The 17,750-nt window shown below is 42.9% G+C and overlaps 1 protein-coding gene and 1 long non-coding RNA gene across 2 annotated transcripts in view; one reads left to right on the top strand and one right to left on the bottom strand.

Annotated features, from left to right (window-relative positions):
- LOC107838503 (butyrophilin-like protein 1) overlaps positions 1–2,665 on the top strand; it is a 17,294-nt gene extending 14,629 nt beyond the window's left edge. The window contains exons 5-6 of the mRNA XM_016681017.1: positions 1,267–1,587; positions 2,616–2,665. Of these exons, the coding sequence (XP_016536503.1) occupies positions 1,267–1,587; positions 2,616–2,665 (371 nt within the window). The remainder of the gene's footprint in view (positions 1–1,266; positions 1,588–2,615) is intronic.
- A 14,268-nt stretch (positions 2,666–16,933) lies between these two features.
- The window catches only part of LOC107838505 (uncharacterized), a 15,635-nt gene continuing 14,818 nt past the window's right edge, over positions 16,934–17,750 (bottom strand). Inside the window, exon 3 of the long non-coding RNA XR_001664582.1 lies at positions 16,934–16,961. This is a non-coding gene — a long non-coding RNA (uncharacterized LOC107838505). The remainder of the gene's footprint in view (positions 16,962–17,750) is intronic.

Below are 17,750 nucleotides of genomic sequence, written 5' to 3'. Positions count from 1 at the left end.
TTAAACAAGTCAATTTAACCCAACATTTGGTTAGTTGCCATGACCCAATGTGCTGGGTCAAACCCTCAACCCAACCCAGTTGGGTTAAAACAACCCAGCGTTGGGTCGGTCCATATTTGACCCAGCGCTGGGTTACGTATTGGGTTATTTTTAACCCAGCAGTTTTTACTGTGTGGTGGTGTGATTTGATGTTGCCACATTTGTGTGGCTGTAACTGCAGTCATCACAATGATAAAAAAATGTTATGCTTACTACCGGTTACCTTCATGCTGACAAACATATGGGTCCCATATGGGTTTGTCCGCAGTTTCCACAATGGCCCCACATGGGTTTGCCCATGTAGGGCCACAGCCTACATGGGCCCTACATGGGCAAACCAATGTGGGCCCACCACCATGTAGGGCCCATGTAGGGCCCATGTGGGCTGTGGCCCTACATGGGCAAACCCATGTGGGGCCATCGTGGAAACTGCGGACAAACCCATATGGGACCCATATATCAGCCCTCCTTGGCCCCTATGGGCCCCACCTGGGCATGCTGGCAGGGTGGTAGTTTGCTATGATAAACACTGTCAATATAGTTGAAGTCAGTTCATGGATAAGGGATGTACGCTTTCTGACAAATTGCGACCGCCGATTGGTCAGTTGCTGACAAATACCCTGGAATGATTGGGGGAGAAATGCTCCTGGTCTGCATGGGGACGGAACCGGCATCATGTCAATTGTTTCCTGGAAGTGATAATACACATAGACAAAGTTTAAATCCTCTTGTGGGATGTTTTTTTTTTTGTTGTTGTTTTTTTGTTTTGTTGTTGTTGTTTTTTTGTTTGTTCGTAGTAGTTTGTTTTTTTTAAAACTCGGTATATAATAATTTATTTTTACTTTGTGTCTTGTGATGAAAATGCTGCAACAACACCATATAAGTAATGTTAAAACAGATGAAAAAAATAAATAAATCTAATATTTTCTGGGGGTGCTATGACTTTTCCAGGGGGAGCTATAGCACCCGCTAGGGTCCCCCTTGCCCCGCCACTGTTGCCTTGGGGATGTAACACTGCTATAGGATTTTTTTCTTTGACTTGAACGTCTCAGTTACAAGGAAACATTTATACCAAAAATACCTTCAAGGTCTCTGACCTGATGGATCCATGCAGGTCCAGGAAGAACTCAATTGATATCAATTCTCTGCTCATCATCTGCTCCACATCTCTATCAGCTGTCCGTCTGTCCGTCCGTCCAGCTCATCTTGTCCTCTGTTGTCTCTCAGCTCCACTGGTGAAGGTGGATTCAGGGGTGAAGTTTGTCCTGCTGCCCTGCAGAACCAGAGTCTACCTGCCTGGAGGAGCTAGAGTGGAGTGGAGGGACGGAGAGAACAGGACGGTCCATGTGTATCAGAAAGGTTCTGATGATCCTGAAGAACAGAACCTGACCAGCAGAACCAGAACCAGGATGAACAACGACCCACTGAAGACTGGAGACCTCAGTCTGACTCTGAAACATCCCAAACCTGGAGACAGCGGGATCTACACCTGCAGAGTCAGGAAACGAGTCGTCCTGGTGATGAAACGGGTTCATCTCCAGGTCAAAGGTCAGTGGTTAAATGTTGGATTCTTCCAATCAGATGATTGGTGGTGATCAATAGTGATGTTTGACTGATTAGATCAGGAGTCCCCAAACTTTTTCCTGTGAGGGCCACATAACTTTTCCTTTCTCTGCTGGGGGGCCAGAGTCAGTTTGTAACAGAAAAAGTGTGACGATTGCAGGAGTGCCTAAATGTAAAAATGTATTGTTTTCCAGAAAGCACAATTAAATAACCCTGTCTGGGTTCTTCGCCGAACAAAAGTCAGGAAATAAATAATAACCAAATAACCCTCTGTGGGTTCTTCACAGAAAAAATCCAGGAAATAGCACTATTTATGAAATAAATACCGTATTTTCTGGACTATAAGCCTCAGATTTCTCTGCCGCTCCAGGTTTTCCACAGCGATGCAGCAGCAGCAGCAGAGGGGGGCGGACACCCAACTTTTGAGTCATAACAGGTCAATTGAATATCACATTTATTACGGTTGAAAAAGAAAAAGTTGCCAAGATTAGATTTAACTGAACAGTTTCCAAACGGTAACCGTAACAGCAAAAGTGCTGATCCTTCATGTCTGCTACTAGCATGAGCTAAAAGAAAATGGGCGCTTTCTTCATCTTCTTCTTCTTCTTCTTCTTCTTCTTCTTTAGATTTCAACAGCAGCTTGCATCCATTATTGTTGCACTACTGCCACCTACTGGGTCCTAATATCTATACCTCAAATTCTCATAATGATCCCAGTATAAAATCTTTTTCCCCTCAATGCTATTGAACTGATCAACAACATTCTCAAATTTCAATTCCCTATTAAAACCTAATTCCTTTTTAATGGGCGCTTTCTTCTTTTATTTCCAATTTTGACTTCCAATGATTCACTTCATGCTAAAGAGCCCCCTGGTGGTTGAAGAAAAATCCACATAAAAGCCGCAACGGGCTATAAGCTGCAAGGTTCAACGCTTAGGAAAAAAGTAGTGGCTTATAGTCCGGAAAATACGGTATATGAAAAATAATTCTAAATGCTCTCTGGTATTGTTCAGGGGGCCGGACCAAATGTGGAAGCAGGCCGGATCCAGACCGCAGGCTGTAGTTTGGGGCCCCTGGATTAGATGGTCAAAGGTCAGTGTGATGTAATGAGTGAGGAAGATGAGGAAGCAGATGGGAGGAACAGGTTCAGGACAGACAGGGACCTGAAGAAGCAGGTGGAGGCTTTGACTAGGACAATGTCCCCTACAGGAGACACTAATTAGTGTTCAGCGACAAAAAAACAGAAAAATTTCTTAAGACCAATTTTTGGGGGATTGGCTAAGTTACAGTGAAATGTAACGTAAAATGTGGTTTAAAAAGTTTTTAAACCACATTCAAGCTGCAGAACCAAAAATGACTAGTAATGCACATCAAACATGTTTTTCTCAGTAAGCAACCTATTGAGAAATAAAACTAAAATTCAAATGTTGCTTAGATATGAGTTTTGTTCAGTTTCACTGCTACATCTTTACAAATCTTTAAGGTTCTAAATAAAAAAGCTTTAATGATTAAATGCTCTAAATAAAATTCCTCATAAACACTGATTTATTGAAATGGTTCCCAATACAAGTTATGGGCTATTTAAATCATAACTTAAAAAATGAAAGACTTCCTGCCAGATTTTTTCCTGTTTCAGATTTCAACTAAAGAAACTACAAAGTTGTAACCCAAGCACTGTAGAGGTGCATGATTACACTATTTTTAATATACACTTAACAAAAAAAAAAAAATCTTAATTGTGGCTGTGAGCATGTGGATGAAACTGATTAAAGTTGATAGGAGTTGACAGAAACACCTTGAGGTGAAATGAAACACAGTTTGAGTTCAACTTACACATGTTGCTGAACTAAAGGGCTGCACAGTGGCACAGTAAGTAACACTGTTGCCTTGCAGCAAAAAGGCTCTGGGTTCAATTCCCGGCCCAGGGTCTTTCTGCATGGAGTTTGCATGCTCTCCCTGTGGATGGTGGGTTTGTGGGTTCTCAGGAATGGTTGTTTGTCCTGTCTGTCTCTGTGTTGCCCTACGACAGACTGGTGACCTGTCCAGGGTGACCCCGCCATTCTCGCCTGGAATGTTAGCTGGAGATAGGCACCATCACCTCCTGACCCCACTAAAGGATTGGGGCAGACAAGGGTGTAAGAAAATGATGATGGATGGGCTGAACCAGAGAATGTAGATTTGGCTCCATCATGTGGCCAGATATGATCACTGCACTATGGAGACTGGATGATTCTCCTTTGTTCTACAGATCATTATATAGGGAAAAAATTTAAGTTTTATTTGGTGTTATTCAAACAAAGAATCTCAGATGATTACAAAACTTTGAAGAACAACCAAGACTGAATGTCTTACATAAAGTATGGACATATTCAGAACAATTCAAAGAAAGCATCCTGAAAAATTTAGCTCATTTGAACGATTGGTGTTTATTTAAGTTTGAAGATCAGATGAAGCATTTTTCACATTTTTGTTAACAAATCCCCCCACTTCAACCAACCATGACCATATTAGATATGTAAGATCAGACCTACAGGATGAAAGTATGTCCAAAGTTTTGTGAAAATATGATCAGCAGTTTTTGCTAACAAGTTTTAGAATTTTACAGCGTCATCTAGTGTAGCACTTAAAAAAACAGCTCCACATCGTCAATATGGTGTTTGTAGTTGGTTGTATGAAGAAAATTGTGGAATTTTTTTATGGTTTCAAAATTATGGTAAATTTAATTTTTAACTATGTGTGTAGCAATATTTAATTAGCTATTATGTGGTAATTGGCACAAAAATCAAATTCCAGCGTAAGAACCTTTTTTGTTTTTTCCTTATATTATGCCTGGTTTTATTGGACTCAGTTGATCCTAGAGGGTGAGATTGGTTTTGGATAATGTCATGTTCATGGTTGTCTGAGTAGCGGTGTGGGTCCTGAACCCAAATACCAAATGAAAGTTGTAATAAGTTTCAGGGTGGAGACTGCAGTATGAGTTTCAGCAGAGAACAATAATTAAAAAAAATGGAAACACGAATGAAAAACAGGGTTCCCTGATCCACTGGGAGCAGGCAATCAGCCTTGTATAGGCTGTCTGCTTGATTCTGTGGGCTCAGAACCCTAAATTAATTCAGGGGAAGCAAAGTGCATTAGACATTTTCCAAGTTAGCAAAAATGCTAAACGAACAATTAGCTCTCCTATTAGAGCATTAGTGGATCAGCAGCAATGTATTATAGTCCCAATGTTTATGAATAAAATATTCATATTACGAGGAATCAATGCAAGGATTATCACAACATTCATCAACATCAGTGCATGTTTTCCTCCTACATCAGTCCCCGTTCTGAATCAGCTGCAGATGAAGGGAACCATCAGTCTGTTATCAACCAAATGAATAAATGAAAAGAAGTTTCACAAAACACCAGATAAACAAAGATAATGATGTAATGAATAAATGTGTAATATAATAATAATAATAATAATAATAATAATAATAATAATAATAATAATAATAATAATAATAATAATAATTCCAACACTAAAAAAGTATGAATGTCCCTCAAAATGTAAAAAGACGAAGAAGGGGCATATTCTAAAATGCAGTCCTGAAATAAAAAAGATATAAAATCACAACATATGTGTATTTAGCACATACCTATAAGACACATCAGTGTGGGTCTCAGCAAGTGGGAATGATGTACAGGAAGATCTGTACACAATCATAAAAAGACAGTTTGGAGGGAAAGTCTTAGACAAACTTAATTAAAAGCACCAACGTTTCACTCTAGCCAAACCCAAAGTCTTTTAAAACAATTTAGTAACATTTAACTTTACATTTTTATGCAAAACAAAAACAGTTAAAAGTATTTTAAAGTTATAAGCATTACTGAGAGAGTGATAGCATTAGCACACATCTTACCAGGATGTTCCACAAGTGATACAGCTGCAGCTGTATCACTTGTGGAACAAATAAAGGAGTTTCTGTAGTTTCACATCACACTGGTTGCATTGCATGGGAGGGTTACAGGGGGGCTGGGGAGGGCAGCTTCCCTCCGCTGGACGTGCCAGGGAGGGAGACAAATATACGGTGGCCAACAGGTGCAAATGCGCAGCAACAGAGAAAACATGCAAACAAAAAAAGAGACGCAAACAAATGAAATGCAGCAAACATAAAAATAGACGCAAACCAGGGCCATGCAGAGACCACTAAAGGGGCAGGTGCTCAAAAAAAAAAAGGGCACAACTAACCGCATTTTAGGACAGAATATTAACAAAGCCACTCAGCTTTCAGAGTTTAATAAACAATGATAAATTACTAAATTTATCATTGTAATTTATTAATGATAAATTACCTTAGCTTAGATTTTCAAAGCTAAGGAAAATCTCTATATAGAGCATACAACTATGCATATGTAAGATATTTTATTAGTAATTTCTTTCTGCAGGTCTATTTTATTATAGGAAAGTATTGCAATATTCAAACCCGCAATTTAGCAAGATATGTAAATCAGAGCTAGACCACCAGACATATTTTGTCTTTACAGAATTACACTATTAAAAATATAAACAAGGGCTCAATGCAACCTTTTAGTGAACTGTAATCTATAAAAGAGTTGCCTCTTTGCTACAGTGGAGATGAAGATGGTCCATTCAGGAAAGCAGAGCTGCATCAAACTTTAACGTTTGATGCGCAACCCAGTGCATTAGCATTTCACCTACAATAAGCTTTAAGCCAATTTTCTTACTTATTAACCATGTTTAGTACACTGAATGGACTGAGTCAATGACAGACAACATACTAGTGATGCCCCACATGCTACTGACAGCAATTATGCTAATATTAGCATTTTGGCTAATTTCACCTTATGCATTAATTTTAACGAAGTTAATGGTACAGGTACAGTTTAGTCAACATGTTTCTGACTCACCACAGGTTATTGACTACATTGCAGCTTTCTTTAGCATTAATGCTAAATTTTTGCATCAGAACGCTTGATTAAAATCTGACGGGCACACTTTGGCAGGCCCCACAAAATTTCTGCAGGAATTTTCTAGTTAAAGTTTCTTCTTCCATAGCTGTTAATGCGGCTCATACCGCTGCGTGCCCCCCCACACAAACACAAAAGTGGTATCAAAACATGCGACTCGATCCAGCATTGGAGCTATTACTTTTAGTGCAATTCTGAGTTAAATGGTGACATAAATTGCAAAAAACGAGCAAAAGACGAGGCTGAGTGTCTCACAGAGTCAAGAATCTTTCTCTTTGACACACACAAATAGCACACTACAAAACTCTTTTTAACTCACCCTCATGGGCACAAATATCGCTCTATTGGTCTCAAAGTCAGTAATGACATTGATATCCATGCCTGCTCTCGTAAAATGTTTTAGAAATTTTTCTAGGGAGTGTCTCACAAAGACAGGAAATGCAGGTCTCTGTGTCAGAGTGCAGCAGTTCCAGCAGCAGAGCTTCTGGTCATTAATTACCATAGCAACGGAGCCCAGAGCAGCCTGCAGCTGTTGTCCAGTGGTATTATGGTCTGTTTGTCATCTCTCAGTCACAATGAAATGTGGGGAAAATAAATATTTCCTTTGACTATTTACATTTATTATTTCTTAGAATTTATGAATGTGACTTAAAATCCTGAGTACAAAGGTTGAAAGAGAATTAGCCATTGCACTATGATGTTGGGCCAGGGCATCTCAGCCCAGTACATCAGGCCTGCACATATGTACTTCTGGCTCTTGTGAGGAACAGATCCAGCCTGGATGAGCTTACGGATTTGCACAGATACATTACTGGTTAAGCATCAGAATGCTATAGGTGCACACCGACAGGCAGGCCCCTGTTAAATTTCTTCAGGAATTTCTCTACTATGAAGCTGTTTAAGTGAAAACACAGACAGAGAGTCTTCACCTGGCTGGAGCAGTTTCACTCTCTCCTTTGGACCTTCATCCCAATATGACCTGCTAATACTGCAGATACTTCACAGTCATATAGAGACCGAGTTTCCAGCTCACTCAATGGGGCTGCATGTTGAATGGTTTGGTGGTTNTAGCCTGGTTTCTGATGACCTCCATCCAGATGTCCATCCTTTTTCACCCTGTGAATTAGCCAGATTGAGCAGCCCGCAGTCAGCTAGCTTCACAGAGCACACCTGTTAATGGTCGCTCTTTCTCTTTATTACAACTTGCACTTGTTACTGAACCAGGTTGGTTTTAGTGACTCGGGCGAGTCCCAAGAGTGTTGTTTTAGTTTTGGGCTAAAAGAAACCTATAAAACATTTTCCACACTTTTTCCTCCCATAATCAAACTTCATAGCTATTTTACAACCATCAAAGAACTTTAAGGTGACTCATTAATTGAATGTCCACAACATATTTTAGATTTTCTTAATACTAATTATTTTATTAGTGAGGCAATTTTGCAAGGGTCAGTACAGCTTAAATCAGTAGCAGAAATAATCACATAAGTAAAATCATTCATCTAGGCTCTTTCCCTAATGCTGACACTGTGAACTAAAAAGGGATACTTAGAGAGAGATGGACTGAGTTTGGCATTTTGAACCCCAGAACTGGCCTGATGGTGAAGAAGGTGTTGCAGCAGCAGGAGGCTCCCAGTACAGGAAGAGTATTGACTTAGAGCGGCAGGTCTTGGGTCTTAGGGTAACTTCCTCATGCGCGTAGCAGTCCTCAGCTTTTTGTCTTGCAGCTCTGCAGCTCCTTTCTCCTCATCTCACGATCTTTCTGGTCCATTGAGATGTAGACGAGCTGGTCTCACAGAAGGAACGCACCAGTTCTTCATCTTTGCCTTTGTCTTTATCTTCATCTTTGCCTTGGTCTTTGTCTTTGGGGTCCCGAACCCAGCTGATGAGAGAAGTGCAATTTGAAGCCACATGTTGCGGGGCTAACGGGTTGGTCCCCATGTGCAGAACAGTCTTTGGCTCTGTGGCCCCGGCTCTTCTTCAGCTGCAGAGTTCTTTGTCCATCTCCATCTTGGCTCGAAGCTGCCTGAAGGATCCAACCAAAGACTCCTCTTTTGCACCCACCTTATATAGGGCTTATCCATCCTCTTGGTGCATTTGCATTGGCTAGCTTTGTTGCTGTGCCTGTTTCATTGGCTGACTGCTTGAACAGATGATCTCATATCCATCACTGTCTTAGAGACATTATGGCTTGATGTCTGTTCTAATGACAACAGTCCTCCTATATGTCTGTTGCCTGCACAACCTTTTCTTAGGAAAGTTAAAGTTCAACAATAAGACCTTGGTCCTCTCTGCTCTCCCATCAGTTCCTCTTTTCCCCTGACCTTTCACCTACCATCTACCTCCAACACAACATCAGTGACCTTTAGTTACAGTTACACATTTTACATCATTTTCAGTTCAATGTCAAAATCACATTTACAACCTTTTAGATTCTCTGAATTAGCATTCATTTATAATATTATAATCATTACTTATTAGTTACTCTTATTATAATCATAATGTGAGTTATTACAGACATTTCTGAAAAGAAACCAGGAATAATCCATTATTCTAATTATTTAATACCAAAGTTAGTTACTTGTTTCACCTGTAAGTATTTCCATAAGTGTAAGGGTAAGTGTAAATATTCTTATAATCAAACCAATATCAACCATTGGTTAAACCAATTATTTGCTTGATTATAAGTTATTATTAATTTAAGTATTTTACTCTGGGTTTTATCCAATTACTCAAAATCTTTAGAAATTATTTTCTAAACCTTTAAATAAGGAGCAGTCTGAACTATTTTTATACATATGCACGTCAGGGTCTGGGTTTTTCTGTTTTGTTTATTGTTTCGTTTTACTTTTTTTTTTGTTGGTTTACGTTTATTTTTCCTGGAGCACTTGCCATTTCCCATGGCATCCACCAGATGCCGCCAGGTTGCAGAGCCCCTGGAGAGCTGCGGTGCCAACACCGTAGACACACCTGCAGCTCATACACAACCCCCATATTAATAGGGTCGAAGCCAAAATTGAATCCTGGTCCACCAAGTGTCATTCCTCCTGCCTCCACTCCGCTGTCCCAGTGATGACCTCCCCGACAGAACCAGAGGAGTTCGACCCACCAGACATCTCCTCTGTTCCCAGTGAGTACCACGATTTATGTACAGTCTTCAGTAAAGACAAAGCTCTCTCTCTACCACCTCACAGACCTTATGACTGTGCCATTGACATCCTACCTGGTGCCCAATTACCCAACAGCAGACTATACAACATTTCAAGAACCGAACGACAGACAATTGAGGATTACATAAACAAATCTCTCGCTGCTGGCATAATCCGCACGCCGTCTTCCCCATTAGCGGCAGGGTTTTTCTTCGTGGGGAAAAAAGATGGTTCCCTACGGCCATGCATAGACTATAGAGGATTAAACCAGATCACAATAAAGAATAAGTATCCATTACCATTGTTATCTTCAGCCTTCGAGCCCGTTCAAGATGCTACCATCTTCACAAAACTAGACCTCAGAAACGCCTATCACCTTCTCCGCATTAGAGAAGGAGATGAGTGGAAGACCACATTTAAGAACCCCATGGGGCACTATGAATACCTGATAATGCCTTTTGGATTGTCTAATGCCCCTGCCTTTTTCCAAGCTCTGGTTAATGATGTCCTCAGAGACTTTATTAACATTTTTGCGTTCGTCTTTCTAGACGACATCCTGATTTACTCCAAGTCCCTCGTTGAACACCGTAAACACGTCTGCTTGGTTCTCCAATGGCTCCTCGAGAACAAGCTGTACGTAAAAGTCGAAAAATGCGAGTTCCACTGTCAGTCAGTAACCTTCTTAGGATACGTCCTTGAGGGTGGACAGGTAAGAGCCTCAGAAGATAAGATAAGAGCAGTACTAGACTGGCCTAAACCAGAGACCTGGAAACAACTACAGTGTTTCCTGGGATTTGCTAACTTCTATTGAAGATTCATACGCAATTATAGCCAGACTGCATCTCCCTTAACAGCTCTTACCTCAACCGAGAGGGAGTTTGCTTGGATCCCCCAAGCTGATGCCGCCTTCGCTGAGCTTAATTCCCGGTTTGCACACTCACCCATACTCATCCAGCCCTATCCCAAGAAACAGTTTGTGGTGGAGGTGGATGCCTCCGATACTGGGGTCGGACCTATGATTTCCCAGACCACCGATCATGACCATAAGCTTCACCCATGTGCCTTTTTCTCCTGTAGACTCTCTCCAGCCAAAAGAAACTACAACGTGGGGGACAGGGAGCTCCTAGCGATAAAGCTAGCTCTGGAAGAGTGGCGCCATTGGCTGGAGGGAGCCAAACACCCCATTTTAGTTTGGACTGATCACAAAAACCTGTCATGCCTCCAATCCGCCAAAAGATCCAACCCACGCCAGTCACGTTGGTCTCTGTTCTTTTCACGGTTTAATCTATCCATTTCATATCACCCAGGCTCTAAGAATGTCAAACCAGATGCTCTTTCCCGAGTCTATTCCGCAGATGACTCCGATGAGGCTCCAGCCCCCATCCTTCCTCCCAGTTGCACTGTGGGAGTGGTCATCTGGGAGATAGAGGACATCATCCGTCAGGCGCAGCAAGCCAAACCCACTCCAGCATCTTGCCCTCCAGGTAAACTGTACGTTCCATCATCTGTCCGATCCCGTTTCCTCCAGTGGATACATGCCTCCAAATTCTCTGGTCACCCTGGCATCAGCCGCACCATTGGGTTAATAAACCGAAGGTTTTGGTGGGGATCTATACACAAAGACGTAAAAGAGTTCGTCTCAGCCTGTGCAGTCTGTGCCCGAAATAAGTCATCTAACCATCCTCCTGCTGGCCTTCTGCAACCACTACCCATACCCAAACGCCCCTGGTCTCACATCGCCGTCGACTTCGTTACAGGACTTCCAGTCTCTAAAGGTATGACCACCATTCTAACCATCATTGACCGTTTCTCTCATCCCACTCCGTAAATTGCCTACTGCAGCCCAAACAGCCATGATCTTGATTAAACGTGTATTTAAACTTCATGGAATCCCTCAGGAGACCCTCTCAGACCGTGGTCCCCAGTTTGTCTCACAGGTCTGGCGCCAATTCTGCTCTGCTCCAGAGGCCAAGGTGTCTCTCACCCTGACGATTGGGCCCAGTATCTTCCATGGGTAGAGTATGCGCACAACATCCACATCTCAGCTGCCACAGGCCTTTCCTCGTTTGAAATTGTTCTTGGTTATCAACCACCCCTTCTTCCCTCTGATGAAACTAACATCTCAGTCACATCAGTCCAACACCACATCCGTAGAAGCCATAAAATATGGAAGGACACCATCAGTGCTCTCAACAACACCTCTGCACTTAACAAACACCTGGCTGACCGCAGGAGAACTCCTGCCCCTACATACTCTGCAGGCCAAAAGGTATGGCTGTCTACACGCGACGTTCCCCTCAAGTCGATGTCCAAGAAGTTGTCTCACAAGTTAATTGGTCCTTTCAAGGTGTTGTCAGTCATCAGTCCCTCTGCTGTGCGCCTTCGTCTTCCCCCGTCCCTGCACATTCGCCCGACCTTTCCATGTGTACCAGATCAAGCCTGTCCTATCCAGTGAACTTTGCTTTCCGGCCGAACTCCCTCCACCCGCCCGTGAGGTCGATGGCCATCCGGCCTTCTCCATCGTTGCCTCCCGGCGGCGAGGTCGGGGCTACCAGTACCTCGTCAACTGGGAGGGCTATGGTCCAGAGGAATGTTCCTGGATCATTTATTTTAACCCCTCCCTCAATAGGGATTTTCAGGACTCGCAGCCCTCGTCCTCCGCTCAGCCACCAGGTGGCGTCCGTTGAGGGGGGGAGGGTACTGTCAGGGTCTGGGTTTTTGTTTCGTTTTTCTTTTTTTTCCCGTTGGTTTAAGTTTATTTTTCATGGAGCACTTGCCATTTCCCATGGCATCCACCAGATGCCGCCAGGTTGCAGAGCCCCTGGAGAGCTGTGGTGCCAACCCCGTAGATGCACCTGCAGCTCGTTTGGAGGGTGTGGACTGAGGACATAAGCAGCGGCTGAACGACTTCTCATCGCCTGAGTGTTTGCTTACCTTGGTAAACATCGTTCCAGTGATAGGCCCTCTGTGATTTGCTCTGTGCTAATCCCTTGTTCTTTTCCACGTCAGGTGAACCTGCTGTCTCCTCGTCGTCCTCGAGTGTGCCGTCTGCCCAGAGATTCTGAGTGAGCTTATGATCCCCACTGTTGTGAGTTACCTTCCTCGTGTGACCTCCTTCAACGCCGCTGGTGTTACCAGCTGGACGCCACTCCTTGTGTGCTCGCCTTTCCCCTGTCATCAGTCTGTCTCCAGTGGATTCCCCTTCAGGACACCAGAGGATCTAGCGGTCCGAGCCCGAACCCATCTGGACAATTGTAACAACTGGACCAAGTCGGACTCCGCTCGTTCCGCCTCAAACAAACCTGTCCGCCCTCCAACGAAGCCCTCTCATCCAGCGCTCCGTTTACAATTACTCACCTTCAAACCAAGTAAGAACCAGTCCGTCTCATTCCTGGAAATCGCTCACCTTTCCCCACTAATCTGTTGTCTTTCATTGACAGTAAGACGACCCGGTCATCCGTTCCAGTATTCTCTCCTTTTCCCTTTCCCCCTGGAATCAATAAACTTATTATTATTCACTTACCTGTCTCTCCTGATGATGTTCTTGCATGTGGGTTAGAAAACTTAATACCAACATGACAATGCAGGCTGGAAACTTAGTTCCTCTTTTCTCAGGAAACCTGCTCTTTCTGTTTCATGACTCTCTTTCTGCCTGACAATGATTTTTTTTTTATGATTAAATAGAAAAAAGTAGAATTAAAGCAAAGTTTTCAGGACACAATAACAACCAGATTAATTTTATTACCATCTGACTCTACTGTTGGGTCTTGATGTCACCTGTGTAATTAATTTTAAAGGTAACTTTACTTATTGTTACTATTAAACTAAAATCTCCAGCATGGGGAAGTGAGATGAGCTAGGCTTTTCTCGACACCTGTTATTGAGAGGAACTGACTGATTTATCTGGAGGATCAACAGCTGCAATAATTACACTTCACTCATTCATGAACACATGAGTGGAAACAGAATGAATTATCTGTTAGGATTTGGGGAAGGCTGGTTGGGGCATCTCTAGTTTCTCCACCAGGGGGCATCCTGGGACCTTCTGGAGGGCGTGGACCTGCAGCTGCACACCTGCTGCCACTTATAATTGTTTGGAGGAGTTTATCAGGACGGAGCCTCTGACACTCCTGTGTCAGAGTGTTAGCCTGTGATGGTTATACCATTGTTAGCTCACCTCCGACCAACCTGTTCTCCAAGTAATCTCCTTCTGTGCTGGCTCTCCTAGGTTGTCATTCCGCGAAGCCCTGAGTTCTTTGAACTTCCACGAACCTCGGCAGATTGACCAAGATCCCCAAGACCCTGCGGATTTTACCCGTTGGTGGCTACAATCCCAGAGACCAGCTCTCAGTTCTGTCAGTGGCAGATCCCAGGTCAAGCGGATCCCTCCCGGCTCCTCATTTGAGATCACCCTCCACTCACCTGTCCGCCCTCTGGAGAAGCTCACGCCCTCGTTCCAGCCTGCAGCTCCGGATCCTTGCAGTACACCTAACCTTTACCCGTCTCCAGAGTGTGTTCTGCCCATGTGGGTTCGACAAATTAATCGCAACATGACATTATCTAAGGATCAATAACCCAGAGCTATTATAAATTCCTGCTTAAAACCTGTTGTGAAAACTGGCATAAGGATGTGAGATCTTTCCAGGTACACGCAGAAAACGGAGCAAAAGCCTGAGAAATAACAGTAATCTCGCATATTGATTTGATGATGATTAAAAGAAGAGAAATAGAAAATACATATGTAATGGTTGTAATGTCTGTAATGTCTGTGATGAATAATTGAAATATATGTTCTGAACTTTTGAATTGTAATAACAGTAACAACTTGATTGTTGTATGATGATGATTATTGATGATTAGAAATGGTAACAGCTTGAGTTACAAACTAGATAAGTAATGGAGAATCATACTGAGAATTATAGGGTGATGACAAATTAATCATGTTTTGAATTTATTATGTTTGTAATGAATTACAGAAATGAGATGACTGGAGATTTGAGATCGTGAGAAATAAAGCAGACTGTGTCGCAATCAGTACACTAAGCTAGGTGGGGGTGCTGGAACAACTCAAAAAGGGAAGTAAGTTATGAGAAATGGCCTCAATGGCCAGATGGCCAGTAGAAAAAGGGAAGTACTGAAGAGAGTTGCTGCAATGAGTCAGGGAGGAGATGATGGTTGGGAAAGGTTGGGACTTTCCACAGATTCATTGGGACGTTTCAGAAGTCACGTAGACTTCTCCCATACACAACCATGGGCTGAGAGGGTTTAAAAACCAGCAGACAAGGAAGGAAACTGTTCTTTGTCCGCGACGCTGAAGGAGAGCCAACTAGAGGACGCAGACTGAAGACCAGCAGAGGACCGCACCCTGGGACCAAGGGGAAGTTGAGACTTCACGCCGCCAAGAAGGGACAAGATCCATCTGCCCCCAGCCCTGGTTCCTGATTCAACCAACCCCTCTGCCTCAACCCAACGATCCCTACTCTACTGCAGCAGACTTGGAGAAAAGACAAAGGTCATTGATTGATGAAGATTCTGTGCGTTTAAAGGACAACGGACCGTTATGCTTTGCTTCTTTTCTGAAAGAGGACTTTGCCCCGTCAGGACAGAGACTCTGACCAAGGACATCTGAGGACTTCAGCTGCCGAGATCAATTGCCATCGGGTGTGAGTTGAACTGCCCCCCAAAAGCCTCGCTTAGTGAAACTAGTGACACAGGATAAGGATAGAAATGAGAATAGGTGATGATTGATTTTAATTTGAATTTGTTGTATTACTACAAGTATGTAATCTCTGAAAGTAAATCTGCTTGTCATTACCCCTGCTAAAGCTTGCTTAATAAATTACATATTAAAAATACCAATGGAACTTGTGGACATTGAGATTAATTGAGTCGTTTAATCATTGTAGTTTCCCCTGATTACAGTAAAATTAGCATACATGATTCTAGAGATGTGGTGGCTTCATACTTTCCTTTGGTGAGTGTAAAAAATAATGACCCTGGGACTTAAGTCTAAGTCACTAAATCCAATCTAGCCGTTAACAAGTGCCGTTATTTTTAGGAAAAGAGCTACCGTTAACAGGAGTGGGTGTAGAGGCTATGCAGCTGTGAGGGCAACTCAGCTGACTGTTTCTCAACTGAAAAGGGTCATAACTTCTGGATTTGTAGGTAGTTAGAGCTAGACGAGTCTTTTCCGCCACCAGTTTGAATAGAATATCTCCTATAAACCGATTCGTGGGTAAGACCCAGGTTTCAGAGATTTTCCGGACCTGTTAGACAGAGAACTGGTCAGTAGTCAGTCGAAGGAGTGGTGAGATAAAGGCGGGGCTGACTATTGCGTAATAACAAACAAACCAAATGTTGACTTTTGTCTGTTTGAATTCTATCAATTTATTATTTTTGCTCTATTTCCATTTACTTCATTCTGACTGTATGATTATCTTATTATTTTAATCAGGGCTGTTGTATTGATGTTTATCTCCTATTGATGGTTTATTGGTTGATTATTGGATCATGTGATGCTGCTTCATGTCTCCTTTGTCCTGTTTAAAGTTGTCTAGAAATAAAGCTGCTCTGCTATCAGCTTCCCTCCGTCGTCCATCCAGCTCCTTCTGTCAACGTCACAACTTCCTGCTACATCTGTCACAAACTCACAGGATTCCTGCTGCTTCACCTCAGACACTGGAGATGAGGAACAACCCAGGAAAGGAGGGAATTTGTAGAATATCAGGATCTGTCTGCAGTTTAGTGGCAACACAACTTTCACACCACAAACATCAGATCCAGAATAAAACATGGTTTCTTACCCTAATCGTTGTATTCTGCATTCAGGATCCTGTAGAAAACCACAGAGCTCCTTCACTCCAGAATCTTTCAGGTTGTTGANATCACGAACCCTCCACATCATGTGTCACATCCCAGTTTTCTGCTGGATCACTGCTAAAGTTCTGGAGGAAAAGATGAAGACCAGAGAGGAAGGAGAGCTGCCCAAGACCCTGACTGAGATGTACATAGAGTTCCTGCTGATTCAGTTCAAAATCAAGGAGGAAAAGTTTAAAGAAGATCTAGAGAACAGGAAGCTGATTGAGTCTCTAGGAAAACTGGCTTTTGATCAGCTGCTGAAGGGAAACCTGATCTTCTATGACAAAGACCTTGAACAGTGTAGCATCAACATCGAAGATGCTTCATTGATCTCAGGAGTTTTCACTGAGATATTTAAAAAGGAGACTGGGATGGGCAACATCTCTGTCTACTCCTTTGTTCATCTGAGCATCCAGGAGTTTCTGGCTGCCGTCTACATGCTCCACTGCTTCACCAGCGGGAGGTCAGAGGTGATCAAGACGTTCCTGAGAGAAAAAGAGGAATATGAGGACAGAGAGGAAGATGAGCACAGTGGTGAAGATGACAGTGACTCTGAGGTCACTTCACTACCTGAACTGCTGAACAGAATAATGAGAAAGTCCTGTTGGAGTAAAAATGGCCACCTGGACCTGTTTGTCCGCTTCCTTCATGGTCTCACTGTGGAGTCCAACCAGAGACTCTTAGAGGATCTGCTGGGTCAGACAGAGAATGGTCCAGAAACCATCCAGAGAATCATCACCAACCTGAAGGAGATGAACACTGATGAAATCTCTCCTTCCAGAAGCATAAACATCTTCTACTGTCTGGTGGAGATGAACGACGTCTCATTTTATCAGGAGATCCAATGGCTGCTGGATTCAGGGAAGCAGCTCTCACTGACTGACTGTTCAGCTCTGGCCTTCATGCTGCAGCTGTCAGAGGTTCTGGTTGAGTTGGACCTGAAGAAGTACAACACATCAGAATATGGACGACGGAGACTGGTTCCAGCTGTGAGGAACTGCAGAAAGGCTCGGTGAGTCCAGATGTTTTCATTGTGTGAATACTGATTCAGCACTATTGTCCTCCTGTTTCTTCTTCTTTCTTCAAGTTGATTCTGGATGTTTTTGGCCTTCAACTACTTCCTTCATCCTCTGGATGATTTCAGCCATTCAAACATCTAAACATTCAGTTCAT

Source organism: Poecilia formosa, unplaced genomic scaffold (genome assembly GCF_000485575.1).
Source record: "Poecilia formosa unplaced genomic scaffold, Poecilia_formosa-5.1.2 Scaffold266, whole genome shotgun sequence".
NCBI classification, from domain to species: Eukaryota; Metazoa; Chordata; class Actinopteri; order Cyprinodontiformes; family Poeciliidae; genus Poecilia; species Poecilia formosa.
This window is presented reverse-complemented; position numbering and strand designations above follow the sequence as displayed.